Source organism: Manacus candei, unplaced genomic scaffold (genome assembly GCF_025592945.1).
Source record: "Manacus candei isolate 608988 ecotype Guabito, Panama unplaced genomic scaffold, ASM2559294v1 h1tg000046l, whole genome shotgun sequence".
NCBI classification, from domain to species: domain Eukaryota; kingdom Metazoa; phylum Chordata; class Aves; order Passeriformes; family Pipridae; genus Manacus; species Manacus candei.
Window position 1 is genome coordinate 9,187,620 of NW_026138094.1, and position 21,062 is coordinate 9,208,681.

At 52.9% G+C, this 21,062-nt stretch overlaps 1 protein-coding gene across 4 annotated transcripts in view; it reads left to right on the top strand.

The window, feature by feature from the left end:
• Positions 1-396: 396 nt before the first annotated feature.
• The window catches only part of NTRK3 (neurotrophic receptor tyrosine kinase 3), a 209,272-nt gene continuing 188,606 nt past the window's right edge, over positions 397-21,062 (top strand). Inside the window, exons 1-2 of one of the 4 annotated variants that reach the window (XM_051796557.1) lie at positions 398-554; positions 669-931. In XM_051796557.1, the coding sequence (XP_051652517.1) occupies positions 684-931 (248 nt within the window). In that variant the 5' untranslated portion in view covers positions 398-554; positions 669-683. Of the gene's footprint in view, positions 932-21,062 lie in introns of all 4 variants that reach the window. The other 3 variants (XM_051796556.1, XM_051796559.1, XM_051796560.1) reach the window with 3 other exon arrangements.

Below are 21,062 nucleotides of genomic sequence, written 5' to 3' on the forward strand. Positions count from 1 at the left end.
CTGAGCTGAGCTCCAGCAGTGCTGGGGTGGGTTTTTCCCCTCTCTCCCCCCTTCCTCCTACATTGATTTTAGAAGAGAGGGAAGGGGGTGGGGAATCCTTTTTATTGCGGAGTCCAGTTCTCTTTGCAAGCCTTCCTCCTCCTCTTCCTCCTCCTCCTCTGCTTTTTGTGCCCGCCGCAGCAGGGTTGGCCAGGCTGGGGGAGGGAAGCGATGGGAAGGGGAGATCGCCCCCTCCCCTCCCTCTGTCTGTTTTTTTTGCAGGTGTGTCAATTTTAATTTTGCCCAGTAGGTGGGACTTGGTGACTTTCGCACCGTTTTTGTTATTTATTTATTTCCCCGGCTGCTTCTCTCCCTCCCTCCCCTCCCATCCCTCCCTCCCCAGCCTCCCGTTGCGATCCTCCGGAGCGGCTGCGGGAGCGGCGGGCGGCCGGGCCGGCATGCATCCATCCCCGCCCGCGGCCGCGGCCGCTGCCCTAGCGGGAATTACAGCCTCTCCCAGCCAGCTGCCAGCATGATTTCATCTGCTGGAGGATTTTTGCATCTGATCGCTTGAGGTTTTGTTGTTGTTGTTTTTTTTTTTTTTTTCCTCCCTCTGTCTTTGTTTCCTTCCCCCTTTCCCCCCCTTCCCCTCCCTCCATCCCCCCTTTCCTCCTCCTCCTCTTTTTTAGAAGCAGCAATCGGAGATGGATGTCTCTCTTTGCCCTACCAAGTGCACTTTCTGGAGGGTATTTTTGCTCTGGAGCATTTGGGGAGACTATCTGCTTTCGGTGCTGGCTTGCCCTGCTAATTGTCTTTGCAGCAAGACAGACATCAATTGCAACAAGCCGGATGATGGGAACCTCTTCCCTCTCTTGGAAGGGCAGGATTCAGGCAGCAGCAATGGCAACACGAGCATCAATATCACGGACATCTCAAGGAACATCACTTCCATGTAAGTGGGGGTCCCCCGGGCTCCCCCTCCCGCGGCAGGGTGCGGACTGGGTCGCCCGTGCGGGGCTCAGGTGCCCCCGGCATCGCTGCGCTGTCTGGGCTCAGTCCGGCTCCCCGGGCAGAGGACGCAGATCCGGCTTTTCCCTTATTCCATCCCCACAAAAAAACATAAAAAGCCCAGCAACAGTTTGGCCAAGGCTTAAGAGGAATAAAGTAAATGAGATCTGATTCCTTAGCAGGAGAGAGAGCAGCAGGCAAAGATGCTAAAGCTGCTGCTTCCTTTAACTGTTTGCTTCTGCAAGGGGAGGGGGGACGCTACAGCCACACATCGTCACATATTTACCCAAATTGGGCAAGAAAAGCAAGTTCTGAGCTGCTTTTCCCTTCTTGAGACTTTGGATCTTGTTAGAATGTCATTATTTTTTACATCCCCACATCAGAAAATGCTCCCTTCCCTGAGTGTATCTGGGGATCTGCGGTTTCGCCTTTTTAATGGGAGGAAAAAAAAAATAGGACAGTGAGATGTCCCTTAAGTAGCTTATTTAACTCGCATTGTTATAATTTTACAACTTGTCGTGGTGCTGCGATAGGATTTGTGCGTTTTCGGCTGGGGTGGTGGTGGTGGAGAGAAGCATCGGAGCAGGGAGATATTTTTAGTTGAGCACTTTGCGTTTGTTTGCATGCTTGTTTATCTGGAAAATCAACTTGAAGTTGCATTATCCTTGTTTGGAGAGGCAGTTAGCAAAGCCCATGTTAATCTCATCAGCGTGGAGTCGAGAAAAGAATATATTTCCTTCTCCCGAATCCATCATGCTCTGTGTGTGTGAAAAAAAATAAATTCCTCATCGCTTCCAATCTCTGCTCTTTATTTTCCAGTACATTTTTGGGTGAGATGAACTCTGAGCCATTTCATTATTCTAATGCTAATTGAAATGTGAGCATTTAGGGAAATGTAGCCCCCAGAGCAAGTTGCCAGTGGGAGTTGAGAAGAGGTGGAATCCTTTATTCTGACAGTTAAATGCAGCAAGGTTTGAAATGAGTAATGGAGGGTTATTTATTTATTTATTTTCCCCACCTCGATGGCACGGTTACATGGAGGGAGAGGGCTTTGGGTCTCTTCCTGAGGCTGTTTTATTTGGTCACAGTGCAATTGCAGCAGAGCCATGGAGTAATTGCAGTGCCTCTTTTGCAGCTCTGCTCGTCACCTTTGCTGGGTAAAGATGACGGGAGCTGCTTTTCCTGCTTGCTTACAGGTTCATGCGATGCCCAGGCAGGTTTTCAGCAGGTACCACTGACCCTGAACACCCAGCCCTGCCTTCCCCCTGCCAGCAACCCCCCTGAAAACCCAGCAGGAATGGGGAAAGTAAGTGGGGAAAACTAATGCAATGCTCCCCTTCCAATTGCCCCATATTTATCCTGCGTCGTGGTGGTGGAGTGTTTTCTCTGCGATGCTCGAGGGATGAGGGTGATGCTGGGGAAGTCAGAGAAACTCGTGTTTTTTCCCTCTGCTCGCTGTTTGTTGTGGTTTAGTTTTAACTCTTTGGGGGCTGGGGAGCAGCAGGAAAGGCTGGGAAGGGTTTGGAAGCCACCAGCGTAAGTGTGCGTTGTCAGATGCACAGACACATCTAAACTGCTGGGAGAGGTAGTGTTACACGAGTCCTTTGTGCCCAGAAAATGTCTTTACTGATTTGAAATTGAAAAATGCTGATAAGCAGTCCATAAAAAGGAGAGGGGCAAAAAAATGCCCAAAATGGACAACTCCAGAGACAAATATTGGGTATTTTTTTGGAGAGATGCTTCTCTTAAGTTGGGGAAGGAGAAGAAGGTGCCAGTTTTTCTGGAATTTGTATGCATCTCTGCTACACACTGAGCAAAGCACATTCACTCACCTCCTGCATCGCTTCTGACTCCACACCTTCCTCCTCAGGCTTTGGGGGGACTGAGACACAGGACTGGGGTGAACCCCAAAATGCCATGGGGGGCTGAGACTGATCACGAGTGAAAACTTTCCCCAAGGGTCTGTGCTTCCTGGGAAGGCAGCAGTGGTTTGTAGGGGATGCTTATGGGAGCAGAGGGATGGTTTGTGTGGTGGGGATGCTTCCCAGCAAAGGACTCACTGCTGGGATCCAGGGTTGAATCACTTTCATCCTCTTGTCTGGGAGGCATCAGGTCCTGAACCCTTCCAGGCTGATGTCAGGCCTCTCCTTGACAGCCCTGACATCATGGGTGCTGGGGTGAGGGGTGCCTCGAAGCCCAGCCTGGTCATCGCTGAATCACTCCCGGCATGCGAGTCTGATTCAGCTGGGCACTGAACAGTGTTTCCTCCTGCTTGCCATGCTCACCGGGGGCTTGGCCTCCTTAGGCAGCTTGCCTTGTTTGTGGACAGCCAGTGGGCAAAAACACCTTCTCCCACTGGCTGGGGGGTGAGCAGGGGAGGCTCAGCCCTGTCCCTGTGGCTGGGGGATTTGATGCCCCTGATGGGTCCTCCCCATGGGCCCTGGGGAAGGTGGTGGTTGCTGCTCCATCTTGTTGCTGGTGAAAAAGCAGATGGAGTGTGGGGTGGTGAAACAACCCTGGGACCAAGCAGAGACTTATTCATGTCCAAAAGACAGCTCAGCTTTGAAATTAGGGCTTGGGTGTTGCTGATGAAAGACTGCCAGAGCCTGTTCAGAGGTCTGGAAAAAGAAAACATTGTGAGCCATCTTGGAGGGCTTGTCCGTCTTACCCACTTGAGCCAGGGCAAGACCCCTCCACTCCAGCCCACCCAAACCCAGCACTGGGGGCTAAGCCATCAGGAGCTTTGGGTTTTATCCCTCCTCAGCAGCTGATGAGAACCCCAAGGCAAGGATGACAGAAGAGGGACAGGAAACACCCAGCCTGTAGTGCTGCCCACGGAGGCTGGAAGGCAGGCCTGGGTGCCCACAGTGTGGTACCCCACAACTGAGCCTCCCACTGCACCCCTCAAATGAATGGCCTTTGCTTCAATTGCTGGTGCTTCTGGCTTCCCACCCATCCTCCTTTTGGTAAAAGTGGAGCAGTCAGGGCTGGGTGGCTCCTGCCCTGGATAGGCTGGAGGGGATGGTGACACTCAACTTCCATGCAAATCCAGGCAGTGCCAGGTTAATGGTGAAGCAGGGAAAGGGTGGGAGGTTCCTGCCCTGAGATGGAATAGGAGGTTGGATTGGCTGATTTCCCTCTGCCCTTTGCCAGCATGCCCAGAAGTTTACCCAATTTTGGATTGCGTCCCTGGAGACACGACTCTTCACACAGATCCCTGTGAGAGCTGCCAGTGGTTCTGTCCAGCTGGGAGGCCACCTTGGACCTGACTGAGATGGCTCCAATTTGGAGTCACGCTCTGCATTTCGTCCTCCTGATTTTGGGAGAGGACACCATGGGGTGGGGGTATATCCATACCACTGCTTTTCCTGGTGCAGCTGGGTGGCCTTTGCTGTGTCCCCAGCCAGATGTGACTTAAGGAGATGCTCAAGCTCCCCCCAGTCCATCCTCACCCCTGCGATGTGGGGCTCCATTCATTGCTAGACCTCCCTAAAAATACCGGACGCACAGGGAGAACTTTGATCCTGGGGGATCCTGCAGCACAGAGCCCCCTGTGCCCCTGTGCTCTGAGCAGCTGGGGTCTTTGTCACTCTGGGTCCCCCACCATGGCACTGTGAGGGGCTGGCTGGCGCATGGGGAAGCCGGGCCCGGCTGTGCTGTGTGTCAGGGTGACGGTGGGTGCTGCGTGCCAGGGGTGGGCCGGGCCGGGGAGTTACCCTTCTGGCAGCGTGGGCAGCTCCTGCGTGCGCCGGCACCGTGCGTGGGGAAGGACAGACGGAGGAGTTTGCCATCTGGGCCTCCCTACTTCTCAGCTGTTGCTATGGCACTGGAGAGATGCTGCTAGGCAGGTGATGGTGGCCTGCATTTGTCACCCCTGGGCTCCCTCAAGGTAGGGAGATGTCCCTGGTATATAAAACCTTACTCCTCGCCCAGCCTCACCAGGGGAGGATGGGGACTCTTGTGGTAAAATAGCCTCCATGGGTGGATTTTCAGGGTGTATCTGTGCAGTTCATAGCTGCTTTCAACAAGGTGACATGAATTCAGAGCAACCCAAGGGGAGGTGGCTTATTCTGGAGCACTGTGGGGTGCAGGATTTTGGGGTTTCGCAGGGCGAAGAGGAAGCATCTTGCCCCTTTCCATGGACAGGAAGAGCATCCTCATTCTTTCCTTTTGGGCTGTCCCACCAGCCCACGGCAGCATCCACTCCATGCCGTGGGCCTGGCCGGGGGTGGGAGAGCCACGTCAGAGCTGAGTGCTGTGGGGGGAGCGGCAGCACAGCCCCCACTCGCTGCGCGGGAGCCGGGAGCATGTGGAGAGGGGGAGAGAGAGAGGGGGTGCTCAGAGCAGCAGCACCCTTTCAGTGCCGGTGCAGGGAGAGCTGAGGCACTGGTAACGCTCCTGTGTGCCTGCATCTGGGAAGGAGGGGAGAGAGAAAGGGCAGGCGTCTTCCTAGAAGGGCCAGAGGGAGCAGGAGTTGCTTTGGTGACCCAAACAGCTGAGAAAAGGCCTCCTGTGATGCTCAAGGTAGTGACTGCTCTGCTTCAGACAATGGGCACAAACTTTTCCCCTCTCTATGAATCTACTTCTCCTCAAAGATGAAGGGCTCTGCATTCCCAAAGCCTCCCATCTCCTGGTCCCAGAGGCTTTGGCTGCTGCAGAGGCCATTCAAAAGGTCTCTAATTCCATCCAGCTTGGATTTCCTGGGCTCTTATTCATGCAGAGCAGCTGTCCTGAAGGATGTTAAGATGGGAGAGGTGGGTCCAGCACAAGGCTGTGGGGACAGAAGAGGGTGCAGAGATGTTTGGGACAAAGAGGTGGGCTGACATGTATAGTCTTGATACTCTAGAGATGACTTAAGTCAGGAGCACTGTAACCTCCATATCCTCCCCCTTTTCTGTGAGCTGGCTGTTGGTTCCTTGCCCTGCTCTTGTGGTCTTTCTCTCTGCTGACCAGTCCTGGAGAGAGGCACTTTCCTGGCACAGGTGATGTCAGGTATTTCTCCAAGAAGGAGACAATTTTGGTGCCTGCCAGGACTTCACGGACTTTTTCTGAACCAAACGTGGGCCCTGAACTGCTGCTGGGACAGGAGCAGCTGGTGACCCAGATGGTTTCAGGGTGCATGTGACATCTCCCCAACCCTCATGTCCTGCAGTGTTTGGGGAGGTCTAAGTCAGCTCTGCCTGTTGGCTTGTCTCCTTGGGATTGGAGAGGTGAGATGAAGATGCTTCAGGACTACCTATTCCTCCTGGTAGTAGGAGGAAGAAGAAGAAGAGAGTGAAGAAGCATGCTGCCCTCAGAGGCTTGGAGATGTGTTGCCCCTGGTTAGTGGCTTCTGTAGAGCTCTGTTAGGAAAAGATCTCTGGGTATACTCTGCCCACTCAGCTCACCCCTGGGAAGGTGATACCTTCATGTGCTTTGGCATGAGGCTGTTTGAGGTCTCCCAAAGGGCTGTGACCATCCATGGACCCAGAAATGCCGGGCTCTTTCAGTGCACCCCCCAAACCGTCCATGAGATGTCCCATGGGGTCACCCTTGGGGAGCTCTGCAGGTACATAGTGCAATGCTTTCTGGTGCTGCCCTGGCACACCAGCCTGTCCTGCTCAATGGAGTGCCCCTGCTTGGTGTTGCCCGTGAGTTTATGGCTGGATTCAGTGCATCCCACTTAGGGAAGACTGCAGTCAAGTGGGGGGTGAACCAACCCCTAAGCCTGCCAGGCTCCCAAAGGTAAATGATAATAGTGCTTGTAACTTACTGTGTTGTTTACCAGGCACTGTGTAATAGCAATAGTTTTGTGTTTTCTGCAGTGAGGGGTTTGATAGGTTGTGTAGGTGCCTTCTAAGCAGGTGTGTTTGACAGCAGCCTGTGGGGTCTGCTCTCCCCCAAATTCTCTTGCTCTTCCATCTGCACCAAGGGATCAACAACAAAACTGTCATCAAGGAGGTGCTGTGGGGTGAGTTCCTTGCTCAGAGGCTGCAGTTTGTGGAGTGGTTGGATATCGCAGCACTTTGTGCTGCTCATGGAGATGAGGACCCAGCAGCCTGCTCACCTCACCCCATGCTCCAGGTCCACTAGGACCACGCACACAGCACCAGGACCATGGCTGCACCAGGCTGTTCCCGTTATCCCGCAGCAAGGACACGCTCGAGACCGAGGCTGTTCGTGCGGGAGCGCTGGCAAAAGAGCATCTCCATGGATGCCCCGCAACGCCCGGCCGAGCCTCCACCCTGCTCCGCACCGGAGCCCGGCTCAGCCCCGGCTCCCTCTGCCCGGCGCATCCCGGCTCAGCCGCTCCGCTATTTCCGTCTAAAGGTGGCTGTGCCGCTAGAGGGCAAGCGGCAGCGCCAGACAGCCCGGCTCCGGGATGCGGGATGCGCGGGTTTCGCGGGATTCGCGGGCACGGCCGGGATGGAGCCGCACCGGGGCGGCGCGGAGTGTGAGAGCGCCGGGGGCTGCGAGGGCTCGGCGGTCAGGTCGCCGCTTGCTTGATGTCGCACTGAAGGGCCTTTACTCCGGGCGCCCATGTTGCTGAACCCCTCTTGGGCTGCTCCCTAACTTGGCATCCCAATCCCTGTCAGTATTGGATGGCCCTTGGGGATCTGGGTGGGTTGCTGGGTCAGGGTTTTCTTCGCTGTGCTGCTGCAGGAGGATGTGGTCAGTGCACCCCCACGTACCCATAACTCTTACACCAGTGCTGCAAGTGATGCAGCTCCAGCCTGTCTGTGAATTGAAGTGATTTGCAGCTTTTTGGAAGGTATTGACCCAACCAAAGCGGGTCACTGAGAAGGTGTTTCTGGGCAAGAGGTGCCTGATGCGGGTGGTGAGCTGCCATCTGTGACCAGCTTCTGGCTGTGCACGTTCTACAAGGAAGACCCTAAGAGTTCTCATCATTTTAATGATGAGGAAACTGAGGCACAGAGCAGTGGTGCAGCTGGCCTGCAGGACGCAGAGTGGGGATGGAAACCCTTCAGCCCAGCACCAGCCAGGGTTTAGGGAGAGGTCAAGCATGGAGGGAGGGATAACAAGGCTGCTCTATTGGCCCTGTTATATTTAGTAGACATGAGAGAAGTTCATGGAGAAATCTTGGAGGTAGAGGCAAGAGGGCACAGGCTGAGAGCTGTCTCTGGAGGCTTCCAAAGTAGGTGCAATGCATTTTGCTCCTCTGATTAACCCTCTGCACAGGTTGGATGAAGACTGGAGGGCTAAAGAGGCCACATGTCCTTCCACAAGGGAGGAAGGCTGAGAAGAACCTGGTCTGAGATAGAGCAAGAGTGAGTGGGGGCAGGAAGCTGGCCCTGCAGGATCCTCCATGTGCAATTCCTGGAGGTATCATATCCTTCCTGGCAGCTGGGCCAAGGGTGGACTGGTTATTTCCCTGCTGGCTATTGCCAAGTGCTGCCAGCATGATGGAAGGGCTGTGACACCCAGTGGTCCCACAACGCAACAGCAAATGGGCCCCCGGTGTCATGGCAGGGGTGACATTTAGTTGGATGTGATTGTGTGTTGGGGTGTGGGTTATGGACGTGGGTTTAGAGCTGTGATACTGCTCTGGGACTGGACTTCAGTTCAAGAAAGGGAGACTGAAGTCTCTCTGAACTCCCTTTGGAAGGCTCCCTTTGGAGTCAGTGCCCAGCCAGCAGGGCTACTCCACCAGCCTTGCTCTGTTGTGTCCTTGTGCATCCCCACCCTGATTCCAGGTCCCATGGGACTGGGGGTCCTGTCCTGTTCCCCTCTGTGTAAGACCTTGCCCCTGCACGCCTGGAAGAGTAGCACCAGGAAAATATGTGCTGTGTTTTTAGCTTGTTTTCATGTGCTATAGCAGTTTAGGAGCTGAAGGAGAAGCTGTAACCATGTCTACATCCAGCTTTCCTCCAGCTGCCACCCAGTGCTTTGGTATAGTACATAATGAAGCCTGATAGTGACCCTCCCCTTCCTCTACCCCCCTCCAGCATGTGACATCACCCCCACTTTCCCCTTCTCCCAGCTTTTGTCTGCCTAAACAGAACAAAATTTGTCTTTTTAATCAAAAACAAATGTCCCAGTGGTGGAGCAGAGAGGTCAGGAAGGATTCCCAAGGGAGTGTGATGGTGTGACAGCACAGATGTGTGACTCAGGGTGCTTGTTCTTGACTATGGTGGCTTGTTGCAGTCACAACTAAGCAGTCTTGGGATCCCAGGGAGTGATTCAGGGAGATGCTGAGCCCAAGTGCAATTCCCCACACAGCCTCTTCCCTGCAGCTCTCCTACAGCTCCGTGCTGGGGAGGGGACAGGGCTCTGGTGCTTTTGCTGGCTCCCTGTACTGTCCCTGGGGGACCGAGAAGTGGGTAGGAGCAGATGTGAACGTGGTGAAGCCCCCATCTTCCTGGGTTGTGCAAGGCTGTCCCTTAACTAGCTCTCACCAGGAGGTTCCCACTAAGAAATGTTAATGTAGAAATGCTCAAACAGATGCTGGTGATCTGAGTGCTGCTGAGGACCCTGCATGCTCAGGGCTTTGCCAGGATAAATTAGGAACATGAGTGCTCAGCTGAGCCACAGAGATGCCAGGCTCTCACTCCTGACCCTGCCGGGACACAAAGCCACATGGGGAAGAGCTCGGGTGCCTGCAGCTGCTGACTTTCCTTTTGCTTCTGGAGCAGCTCTGGCCTCATCCCCATCCCATGCTCTCCATGGAAATGCTGTTCAGTGACCTGGGCTGGGAACAAGGAGTCTTGGCTCTCCAGTCTGTGATCCAGCTGTGCAAATGCTCCCTTGGGCTGCCTGCCCTCCTCCTGTCTGCTTCTAACCCAGGCACACAAGGCCAGCTTGGGCATCCCTCACGTCCATCCCCGTACAGATGGGATTGCCTCTGGGGAGCTCTGTGACTTGTGTGGCTGGAAAAAATTCTCTTGTCCTCCAAAACTCTTGCCACCAGGATGTGACTGGTATTCCTGGGGCAGTGATGGGGGTCCTGGCTTTGTCTGTCTCCTACCCTGTCTGTGCTCTCCCAGCCAAAATATATCCCAGAAAAACTAAGGTGAAAGCCGCCAAATCACTTGGTGACTGCTGCTGAGCAGCTTGTGGAGCAAGCAAAGTTCAGTGGGACACAGGGTCAAGGAGGCTGCATGTTCCCAGCTTCTCAGTCTGCCAAGAGCATCCCTTCCTCCTGCAGCACTCTCTGTGCCAGTTCAGAGAAGCTGAATGTTATTGGGGACTATTTCCTAGTTTGAGCCTCAGAGGGGCTCTGAACACATCCCTGCTGCCAACCATCTCACAGGCTGTCCCAGGCTCTGCAGGGGAGAGGGCAGGGTAGCACAGAGCCGGATCAGGGTTAGAGCAGCTCCCTTGGGAAGCACTGTGGTCCCCATTTCAGGTTGGAGCAGATACTGAGGAGTATTCTTGGGAGCATCAGAGCAAAGCCTGAGCCCGAGGACTGCATGCAGGGCACCCATGTGGTGCAGGGTTGCTGCTTGGGCAGGGAGGGGGCCTCTACAACAGGGAGCTCTGCAGGGCTGGCACACCAGGGGTTAATGGTAAGGTGCGTGATACAGCTGGAGCTGATTTGGGAGAGGCAGAGCCTAATGAGGCTGAAGAGGTATCAGGTGGGAGAGCTGAGGTGTGGGCGTTGAGGGAGTTGGGGTTTGTATATAAGGGAGACAGCCGTTGCTGTTCTTTACAAGATGCTCCAGTGGTGGTTTCGAGAAGAGGACCTGGAATGGAGCTGCTCTCAGGTAGGAAGCTGTGTGGGTTGCTTGCCCTGGCTCCAGGCAGAGGGGAGGGATGTAGGTATCTGTAGCTGGTTGCTGGAGCAGCCCTGGCTGCCTGCATGGTGTTGGGCTGTTTGATGTGTGTTGGTGTCTGTTGTTGTGTCCCTACAGTATTTTGTGGGTTGATCCTCTGGCCCTTGGGAGCACAACCCCTTGGCTCCTTGGTTGTAGCTGAGATCCCACCTCAGGGCCAAGAGGCACCTCTTTGGGCAACCCTGGCTGGAAATCATCTTTTCTGTGCCTTGCCCTGCCTGTGCTCTCCTTCAGGACTTGATGGCTGAAGTGCTTGGTGCTCCCAGCCTGCGCCGTGCCTGGTGTTGCTTTGTGTTGCAGATAAGCCCTCCCTTCTAGGAAGGATGGTGGTGGGATTCTCAGGCTTTGCCCTGGGCTTGTCCGAGCCCCAGGCAGAATGCCCAGCACCCAGCGTGCTGTGGGCTGCCCTGGCCCCGAGGGAAGGATCCTTGCCTTCCAAAAGGCACGGATAACATAGATTTATTTATTCAGAGACTTAATTAGCATCTTTAAATATTAAATAGTAAACAAATTGCGTCTAGTGGGATCAACATTTACAAGCAGGGATTTCTATTTCTTTTCCCCTCTCTGGGACATGCACTTGTTTTTTAAGTGTTTGGGGAGGAGCAGCTCTGTGTGGGCTCTGGTTGATGGGAGAGGGATGGACCCATAGCTCTGCTGATGAAGGAGGGGGAGAAGACAGGGATGAAGGGGCAGAAGGGCTGGGTAAAAATGAGGCAGAGAAGCAGGAGTGTGTGCTTTGAGTATTGATGTAGGGGAATTGCAGAGCCAAGTGCCGGATTTTGGCACTTCCCTGCAGGATGTGCCATTCCCTCCTGCCCAGGCAGGTGGAAGTGGACAGGCAGGAGATGGAGATTCCTGCCTCAGCACAGCTAATTGCAGTCAAAAGGTGGTGGTCCCTGCAAGGGGAGGTGGTTTGGAGCTGATCTGCATCCTATTATCTCTGCAAATGGAGGCCTGCCTGGTAGCGGATTACACTGGGGGTTATTTATTGGCAAAGCACTGTACAGTTTTAATTTTTCCTTTTTGCTTATTCAGGCTTTAGCTCCAGAGGAAAATAGCCTGGGGTGGCTTTGAAATGGATTCTCTCTGCCCCATTAACTTATTCAGTGAGTTTAATGGGCCTTTTTTTCTCTGAGCCTTGAAGCCATCATTAAAAGGCAGAGATTTATAAAAGCAAAGATACTCCTGAGCTTTAGTCAAACTTTGGGAGAGCGGGAGGGGGGCAATGGTGTTGCTGCTGTTTGTGGTTCTGATGAAGATGTGAGTTGGGTGCTGCTATTGTGCCTCTCTGGAAGCTTTATGTTGATAAGAGAACCAGGTTGCTTGGGATGCTGCCCTGCTGCTGCCCTTGTGCCTCTGCTGAGGAGCTGTGGGATCAGCTGGGCTGTGCTGGGGCTGAGTCCTCACCCGTCAGCGATGGGATGTTATCTGGGCTCCTACACCTTGGGTTATTGTTCAGTGTGACTTGTAACCTGTCTGTGCTGCCAAGCTGTATCTCTCCAGCTGAAAGGGAGAAACTTTTTCTCTTATTTTGTGTAAGATGCTCACGACTTTATTTTCATCTTGTTTATGACATACCAGGGCCAGGCAGTGCTCAGTGCTTTCATGGGTGTTTGTGGTCAGTGCTTGGAGCTGTTCCTCTCCTTCCCTCTCTCTGCTAGTGACACCTGTCCTATTGCACCCCTGTGCTGAGCAACCCAGTACTGCAAGAAATTGGGTGTCCCCTGCAGGAATTGCACTTGTTTAGCATGTGGCCTCCTATATCTGTTGCAAAATAGGGGAGTGCCTGAAGAAGGAGACTGAGATAAAATGTGAGTGAATTTCCTCTTTTTTTGGCTCTTCTTGGACCAACCTCTCCAGCTTTTGTTTTGCAAGCCAGACCTGGTACCTTTTTGGGGAGGAAATGTAGGAGCATGCAAGGTGTGGGTTGACATGTCACCTCGGGGCACCCTCATGCTGGCATGGCTGAAGTTTTGGTCCCCAGGCCATGATGTGCTGCAAACCTCAATTCTGGATGGGCGGCCTTCAGCTTGTACCACTGAGAGGAAGCAGTGGCAGGGAAGAGCTGGGGGTGGCAGAGTGTCCTGGCTCGCTCCCAAACATTAAGTGTCCTCCTGGGGTGGCAGAGGCCAGTCACAGTGTGTTCCAAAGGGAGGATGTCACAACGTGGTGGAGTTTCTGTGCTGGGACAACTTTTCCTATATATTTCTTTACTCATTATCCTTCACATGCATCTGTTCAGGCTGACCCCCGGCAGTGTGAGCAGGCATGTGTCTCTGTGCCCAGCCTGGCACCTGCCAGCTCAGGGATGTTGCTAGTGTGAGCCTGGGCAGGGAGGTGTGTGACAGCTGGAGACCCAAACATGCTGCCACGCACTGCGTTTGCACCGTGAGTGTGTCCTCCTCAGCCCTGGTGCAGTTCAGGAGTGGGAGAGAGAAAGGACCTGCCTGCCCAAACCAGTGTGTTCAGGGTTGCATGTGTGGGGGTGACCTCAGTTCCTGGCTCCTGCTGGGTGCCAGGAGTGTCTGGAAAATGGGACTGGAGAGTGGGTGATGTGACTTGTGTGTTTGTGATGGTGGCCCTGGGGCTGGCTCACCTGCCCCGCCGTGGGATGGAGAGACAGCATTCCATGATCCCTGCCTGCCCATCACCAGCCTGGCAGCCCCATCCCGGTGGCGGCAAAGAGTCTTGGGAGTGGGAGAAATGCTGCCTCTCTACCAGCAGATGGGTTGGACCAGACCCTGGTGGGGAGGGACTGTGGGGCTTGCCAGGAGGCAGGAAGGGCCTCCAGCTCCAGGAGGAGATGTCTGAGAGTTTGTGGTTTGTAGCCTCCCTGGAGGCAGTGACCACCCAGCCTGACCTTAGAACACCACCTCAGGGCAGCGGTGGGACAGGGACACACTAGAATGACCCTGAGAGTGCTGTGGCCAAGCAGAAACCAGCTGCAGCATGCAACCATGCTGGGGCAGGGATGGTTCCCCATGATGGCCTCTCTGTGACCTCCAGAGCAAGGGGGAGGCTCCCTGCAGATCCATCAGCTCCTGTATCCCTCCCCAGGTCACAGCAGTCAGAAGAAGGAGATGCTCACTTCCTAATAAACACCCATAAAATGCATTTCTACCCTGCCCCTGTAAATCCTGACCTCTGTGCTACCTGCTGTGTAAATTGCTGCTGACCCTGTAAATCACCCTCTGCTTTGCTCTGCCTTCCTTGAATCCAGCCCTTCCTTGTAAATCCTCCATCCCCATTAGTTTTCCTCTGGCGACCCTCTTGCTCTGCCTGTGCTGTAAATTCTGAGGTCTGGTGAGGCTGGGGGAATGGAGGGTGGGTGCAGTGATGGGGTGATGGAGGGGATCCATCCCAAGATGGGTTAATCCCTCCTGACAGCTCCCCCAGGACTCACTCGCCAGTGGGAGCTGGTGGAGGACATTCTGCCCAGCTGCTTGTGGGGAAGGTCATCCTTGTGCTGGAAGCATGGCTGGGCTGTCATCTTCAGCTGGGCTGCAGCCAGCTGGCTGTAAACTGGAGGGTGTTGGTATCCCAGCCCTTAGGAGGGCTCCTGGAGAGGGCTGCTCCCCCAGGACATGTTTCTGAGATGTAAAAATAACCAGAGTAAAGGGAAAATCTCCCTTTATCCCTTGAGTGCTTGGGGTCATGCCATAGCTTAGCTTCACCATGCCCCTATGTAAGCTCTCTTCAGTGAACAGTGAAGGAGCTGCAGGCAGCAGAGGTCCCTTGTGTAATGGACAACCATCACCTGGGCTTCTGCTGGATGCTTGTGTCCTGTTTCAAAGTCCTGAGTTACTGAGATGACCCTGCTATGGTTTTTTTCCCCTTATGATGATGCTGGGACTGCATGTAGGAGCGGAGGCAAGGGGTCTGGCCTGATGGGGGTGTAGGAAGCCAAGCATGGGGGCATCAGTTCAGTGCCACGACCTGGGCATGCTAGGCTGTGCCAGGGTGTGCAAGGGGAGGTGCCACTGTCTTTATGGGAAAGGCTGTGGCTGGAGCTTGTGGCTTGTTCTTGATGCAGGCTGGCAGTGCTGCTGCTTTGCTGTGGCTGGATGGAGTGTTCCAAGGGCGTACACTCACCTGGCACCCAGGCAGGGTGTTATTTGGTGTACAAGTTACTGAGCCTTTCTTAGTCTCAGTGGGCAGAAACTGATGACACTCCAACACAGCTGCCTTTTTCCTCCTAATGAGCAGCAATGATAGTTATCCTGAAATGCACGAGTGGCTCTGCCCTGCTCCCACGGAGGTCAGTGAAGCACACAGCAGTGGATGCACAGTCTGAGCCACAGTGGGGTCACCCATGGGAGTGTTTTGGGATGGTGCTGTCTGAAAAGCTGCTGTGGGCACACAGGGTTTGGAGGGTTCTACTTGGCTCCCTGGGGAGGAAGATTCTGCAGGAGATCTGAGTACCTTCTGGCGTGGCTTTTTGAGTGCCCTAATCCTCAATGTATGAATGGAAAACTGGGGTACCAGCCTAGGGCGGGGGAGTGCAGCCTTTCCTGACCTTTCTCTGCAAGCCTCAAGCTCGAGTGGTTCAGGGTTTGGTTTATAGTAGTGCTGGCCATAACCCAGCATGGGCCATGTGTGTCCTCTGGAAAGGCACTGACCTGTGTCACCTGCAGCTCAACTCTGCCCGATCACCCAGAGTGGGGGTGGCAGAAGATTTGCAAGAAAAACATAGTGATGCTCTGGGATGGCTGATTCAGGCATTATTATTAACTGTTGTTGATGCTCTGCTGTGGACCTGAGCTTGACCCAGCTGAGTGTTTCCTTTAGACCTTTCTCCTGCTGCCAAACACCCCTCCCTTTTTTTTTTTTTATCAGTATCTCTTCTGTATCTTGTGTCTGAGTTGTGCATTAGCACTGGGCTTATGATGCTGCTGTGGTCTGGCTTTGGGAGGAGGATGGAGGAGAAGATGTGTACGGTGAGAGCACAGGGATGCTAACAGCAGTGGGAAGGCAGGGGGCAGCGGAGGAGAGCAGAGGCAGATTTTCAAAATCCATATAAATAGCAAAAATAAATTTCCAGCAAATGCTTCCAGTCCTGCAGTATTAAGAAAGTGAAGCACTAGAGGATAAGGAAAGCATGAGCAATAACAGCAGGGATTTAGAAAGAATAAATCTTGCCAGACAAACCTGATTGCTTTTTCTTTTTGATGGAATCGCAAAATTAGTGGCTGAGCGGAACGTGGAAATCCTAATATATTTGGATTTAGCAAAGCATTTGATATAGTGTCTCACCAAATCTTACTCTCAAAATTAGTTCAGTTTGCCTTGGATACAACGCTGCCAAATGGACTGAGAACTGGCTTAGAGCCCTAAACTAATAGCGATGGGCTGTGTTTGTGGAGAGGGGGAGCTGTGGGAGCAGAGCTATGACCTGGCTATTCTTACTGGAAAAAAAAAAAAAAAACAACAAAGAAAAAACCAAAACAACATAAACCCACCAAAATAAAAATTAAAAAAAATATCAGGAATGTGGCCTCAGTTTGAGGCACCCTATTATGGGAATATTGACAAACTGGAGAGAGCTCAGAAGCAAACAAAGAGGGGGCTGGGGGGAAAACATCAGAGGGGTCGGATTACCCTTGGAGGGAGGCTGGGGGCTGAGAAAGTTCCAGGGCTGGAGGCATTTTGAGGAGGAGCAGGTGGTGGCTGTTGGGGCTGGGATGAATATTCGGGCTGTTGTTGGGACCTGGCATCGAGCACCTCAGCGCCTTCGCCCCCGCGCAGCAGAGACTCGCTGAGCTGCCCATTTCACGGCCCTTTCCAGATATTATCAAATAGGCAGGGGAGAATATTCACCGTGACTGTCAGAAAGAACATCCCTGACTGAGGGAGCTGGGCACGTTTCCTCAGGGAAAAACTTGAGTCTTGGAACAAGCATGAGATGGCCCTGGGTGATTTCGGTCAGCAGATGGGGATTTTTCCTGGGTTGTGGGTTTGGATGGGAAGCCAAGAGGTGGTTGTAGCTGCCTTGAGGCGCTGCCTCCTGCAATATTTATCTGCACCTCGCAGGCATTTATTTATCATCAGGGAAAAGGCTGGGAAACTGCTGGTGACAGCTGGAGTGCAGATGTGTCCCCAAGGGAGGGTGTCCAAGTCCCTTCATGTTTAAAAGCTTCTGGAAAGGTGGTGGCCCCTTGGTCACTTTGCAGGGGTAGGACATTGTAGCATGGTGCCACTCACAGGATTTTATATGAAGAGTTGCCTGTAGAAGTAGGGAAGGATGAGGTTTTCCAGCAAGTTCGTTCATGAAGGTGTCTGTCCAGCATGCTGATCTCCAGGAGTCCTTCAGCACTCATTTGGAGCCTGGAAGTGATGCTGAATGTGTGGAGGCTCTTGGTATAACTGCAGTGTTCCCACAAGTTGAGGAAACGTGTCTGTCAGTGATGGCTGTTCTGGGTCAATTGGCTGCTACCAGGGCTGTTACCCCCCACTGCCAGTGGGATGGCTTGGCTGAGCCAGGCTTTTCCATTTGCCCTTTAAAACAAATCTGTGCCTTTTGATGCAAATGCAAAGAAACTTTCAGTATGGAAAAGGTAGCTTGCTAGAGGAGAAGTTGCTTTGCATAGGGAGCAGCTACCTTCGTGAGCGAGCATGGTGGGTCAGGAATTATCTGGGTTGAATCAGAGTTAGGGAGAAAGCCATGGAGCAGAGCTATGAAGGACTCCTAGGAGATGAGGTGGCTTTGTGTTAGTGTCCTGATCTCCCTGGGAGAGCACAGGGTTTCTTCACCCTTGCATGGTCCTTCAAGTGATTCCCTCCTTTTACGTTTCTCCCTGCCCTGGGCTGAGCCTGCTGAAGGGGGGTGGGATGGGGATGAACCAGGCAAAGTTTGGGAGGTATTTTTAGCTGTTCTAATTGTGGCAAATAAATGCCATTCTTACTTGTTGAGATTGAGCTATGGCTAAATCACAACTAGTTCTAATGATGATAATTACCGGATTTCAATATTTATAGAAACGGGTGCTTCCTTCGTATTGGCAGATGCTGCTGTGCTCTCACCTTCACAGATCGAAACCTTGGCTCATTATTGCTGCACCTATTTATTTACTTGCACATATTTTAACCCACAGATGGCAACATATGAGAGATCTGAAAAGATGTGGGCCTGCCAGGGATGCTGCAGTCTTTGGGCAGAAGCTGCAGGATGGATAGGGAATCATCTTCTGAGGGCTTGTGTGTTGGATTCTTGATTTTTTTATTTTTTTGGGGGGGAACTCTTGAGAAATGTTCTGAGTGCTGCAAGCTTGCCTGGTTCTGCCAGGGCTTAGCCCCCAAAGGGTGGATGTGGCTGTGCATATTTTTGCATGCGTTAGTGCGGTGGATGCTGCTCTGACTGCTGTGTGTGCACCCACACACGTACACGCCGTAACTGGGACAGAGCTTAAAGGTGAGGCAGCACGAATGGCTCAAGTCCTGTGACGCTGGACCTAGAGGAGCTTGTGGAAAGGGCTCTGGGAAGTTCCTGCCTGCAGCAGCAGCAGCTTTGGAATGTCTTGATTTAGCAACATCCCTCTCCAGTCTGGTACTGCAGAAGGGGAGGCACCTTTAGGAGCATGTATGTGGGTGCAGAGCCATGTTCCCGTCCCCTAAGCCTGGATGAACATGTAGCTGCCTCTGGGCTGTATCAAACCAGCCCTCTGGGTTTATCCCAGTCTGCGAATCCTCACCAATATCCAGACCTGTACACCCATCGGGTCTGAGACTCCCTCCTTGAGCAAGGTGTAGAAAAGATTCACTTATTCAATTTGCTATCTCTCCAGTGCCACATAAGCTGTATTGATAAATTAATCTTATATTGTTGTGACTAAACAGCCCTGCAATTTTTTACACTGTGCAGTCTAATCTGTCTTGACAGCTGTATCATTAGTTTATATTTGTTGTAATCTTATTCACTGTGTTGGCTGTGGGGAGTTTTTGTCTGAGGCGCTGTGCTGCTATGTAGGCGATGGGCACAGCTGGTGGCTCTCTGGGCATCTCAGGGTGCTGTGGGGTGCAGCTGGGTGCACCTAGGCAGCCACCTGGGTGCCCTCCCCAGGAGCCAGCCCCAAAATGCTGCTCTACTCCCTAGTAGCAGAATCTTCTTGGTAGCAGCATCCTCAGGGCTGACCAGGCCTCCCAAGGTGTCTGTGTTGCTGAGATTTTGATGGGGACCTCCAAGTTGGGGTAATTGGATGTTGGAGGAATTACATCTTAACACATCCTGAAAGTTTTGCTGTGTGATAAGTTGTTTACTTGGTCTGTGTTTTAGTTTTCTGTGGTTTCTGCTCCATTGCTGAGATTGCTTCTGGGTCACAGGGAATAAAGGAACTGTGGGAACTGGGACTGCACAGTCTGTCACCCAGGCCTTTGGAGGTGTTGCATGAGGGATGGTGATATGTGCTGGCTTAGTATTGAGATGGAGGTGGCCGTGCCACAGAGTCATGGATGCCTGGCTGCTCCCCTGGCTTGAGCTTGGGTTTGCTATCCCTGGACCAAGTGGGGCTGACTCAGATCTCTCTGTTGCTTTTGTAGAGTCCCTTTGCTTTGCAGACAGCTTTGCATGCAACTCCTTTCAATAACATCTCCTCAAAACTGTGGAGCAAAATGTTTTGGGCTGGTGCAATGAGATTTCTGCCAGCAGGGAGCAAGAGAGACTGTGTTCTGTGGGCATGGGACAGAATAGTGGAGGTGGGAGGCATTTTGGGCTGCTACTTTATGCTTTATACCTTGAACTTTTTAAATTTGGACGAGAAAGAACAGTTGTTGGAGTGCAGGCTTCTATTATTTGCAGCATCTCTGGATGGCTCAGTAACAGCTCAAGCCCATCCTTCTCTCTTGAGTGCATCCTTCTGGGAAAGCGTTTGGGATCTTGGCAAGATGCTCCCAAAGTAGATGTGTGGATGTGCACCTTACAGTCTGAATGATGCACATTCTTATTTAGCCCTTTGAATAGGGTCATGCACTTGTAAGGACTGTCAGGGTCCAGCAATGCTCTGTGCTGTGCTCAGATTCACTCTGGCACCAGTAATGTGTCAGCCCAATGGATGTGCCATTGTGCCTCATGGTGCTGTGCTGGTGCTGCCTGTGTGCTCCTCCCATTGCAGGCAGGACTGGGAGCAGAGGGTGGGATGTGCTGTGCGACAGCCCGAGGGGCTTTGTGTAGGGTTGGTGGGGGAGGATGGTAAAGCTTGGAGAGATCTGCATGGTGGCACCAGCTTTGAGTGTAGGAAAATCTTCACTTCAGGAAACAAATGCTTGGGAAAATATCTGTAGCCTGCTCATTGCCAAGCATGTAGCGATGCTGTGAAAAGAGTTTCACCTGTAGTGGTCCACAGTGACTGCTAATGAGGGTCTCATGATGTGACTGTCCACCACACAGCTTGGAAACTCATTGCTGTGGCACCAGATTGCATCAGGATTGAACTGCCATTTGTGACCTCCAGTTGGGAATGGCTGGGGACAGCCCTGGCAGTGCCAGGGACCTGTGTTTGCATCCTGCATCTTGGAGAGCCTCCTGTTGTCACTTGTCATGAGCTGCAGCTCATGACAAGATGACAGATGCCAGTGGGTGGAATACAGCTACTCAGCATGGCCAGAGGCAGGAGCTGTCCACACTGTTGGCAGGGGCATCACATCCTCCCTGTCTCCCAGCTGGGTGAGGTGATGGAGGTGGAGGTCCCTACCACTCACCCTAAATCCAGGGTTGATAGCAGCTGCAGCACATCTGCCAGCAGCACCTCCCTGTGCGCTGAGTGCTGCTGGCCTGCTGTCCACTCCCACACAGAAGATGCATTTCCCACTCAGCTGGTCTCCAGTGCCTGAGGACTTTGCTCCAAGCTCTAATGGGAAAGGATAATCCATCGTCTGCAAAGACCCTGCCAGTGTTTTCAGCAAGCAATTGGCTTGCAGTGTAAAATCTGAATGTTCTGCAGCCACAGCTCTCAGATGAAAGGGGGTGACTCAGGGGCTGAAGTGGGTCCATTGGAGCACATAGAAATTGCACAACATGCTGCTCTCTCTACCACATGGGAAAGATTCCTGCTCTGCTGTCCAGCCCTCTTCACAGCACTTGATGGTTGCTGTTCACACCCTGCTTGCTTATTAGCTTCATGTCAGAGCTGGGAGTACAAAGCAGGGAGCAGAAGCCTCCCTGGAGAGGTGCATCAAGCCTATGGCAGGGCCAGTGACAAAACTCAGCTCTGCTTCTTGTACCCTTGTCTGTGGCCACCTCCTGCTTGAGGTGAGAGTGTTGCTGGGGCAAATTGCAGCTTTTTGTTGTTTATAACCCTCTCATCCCTT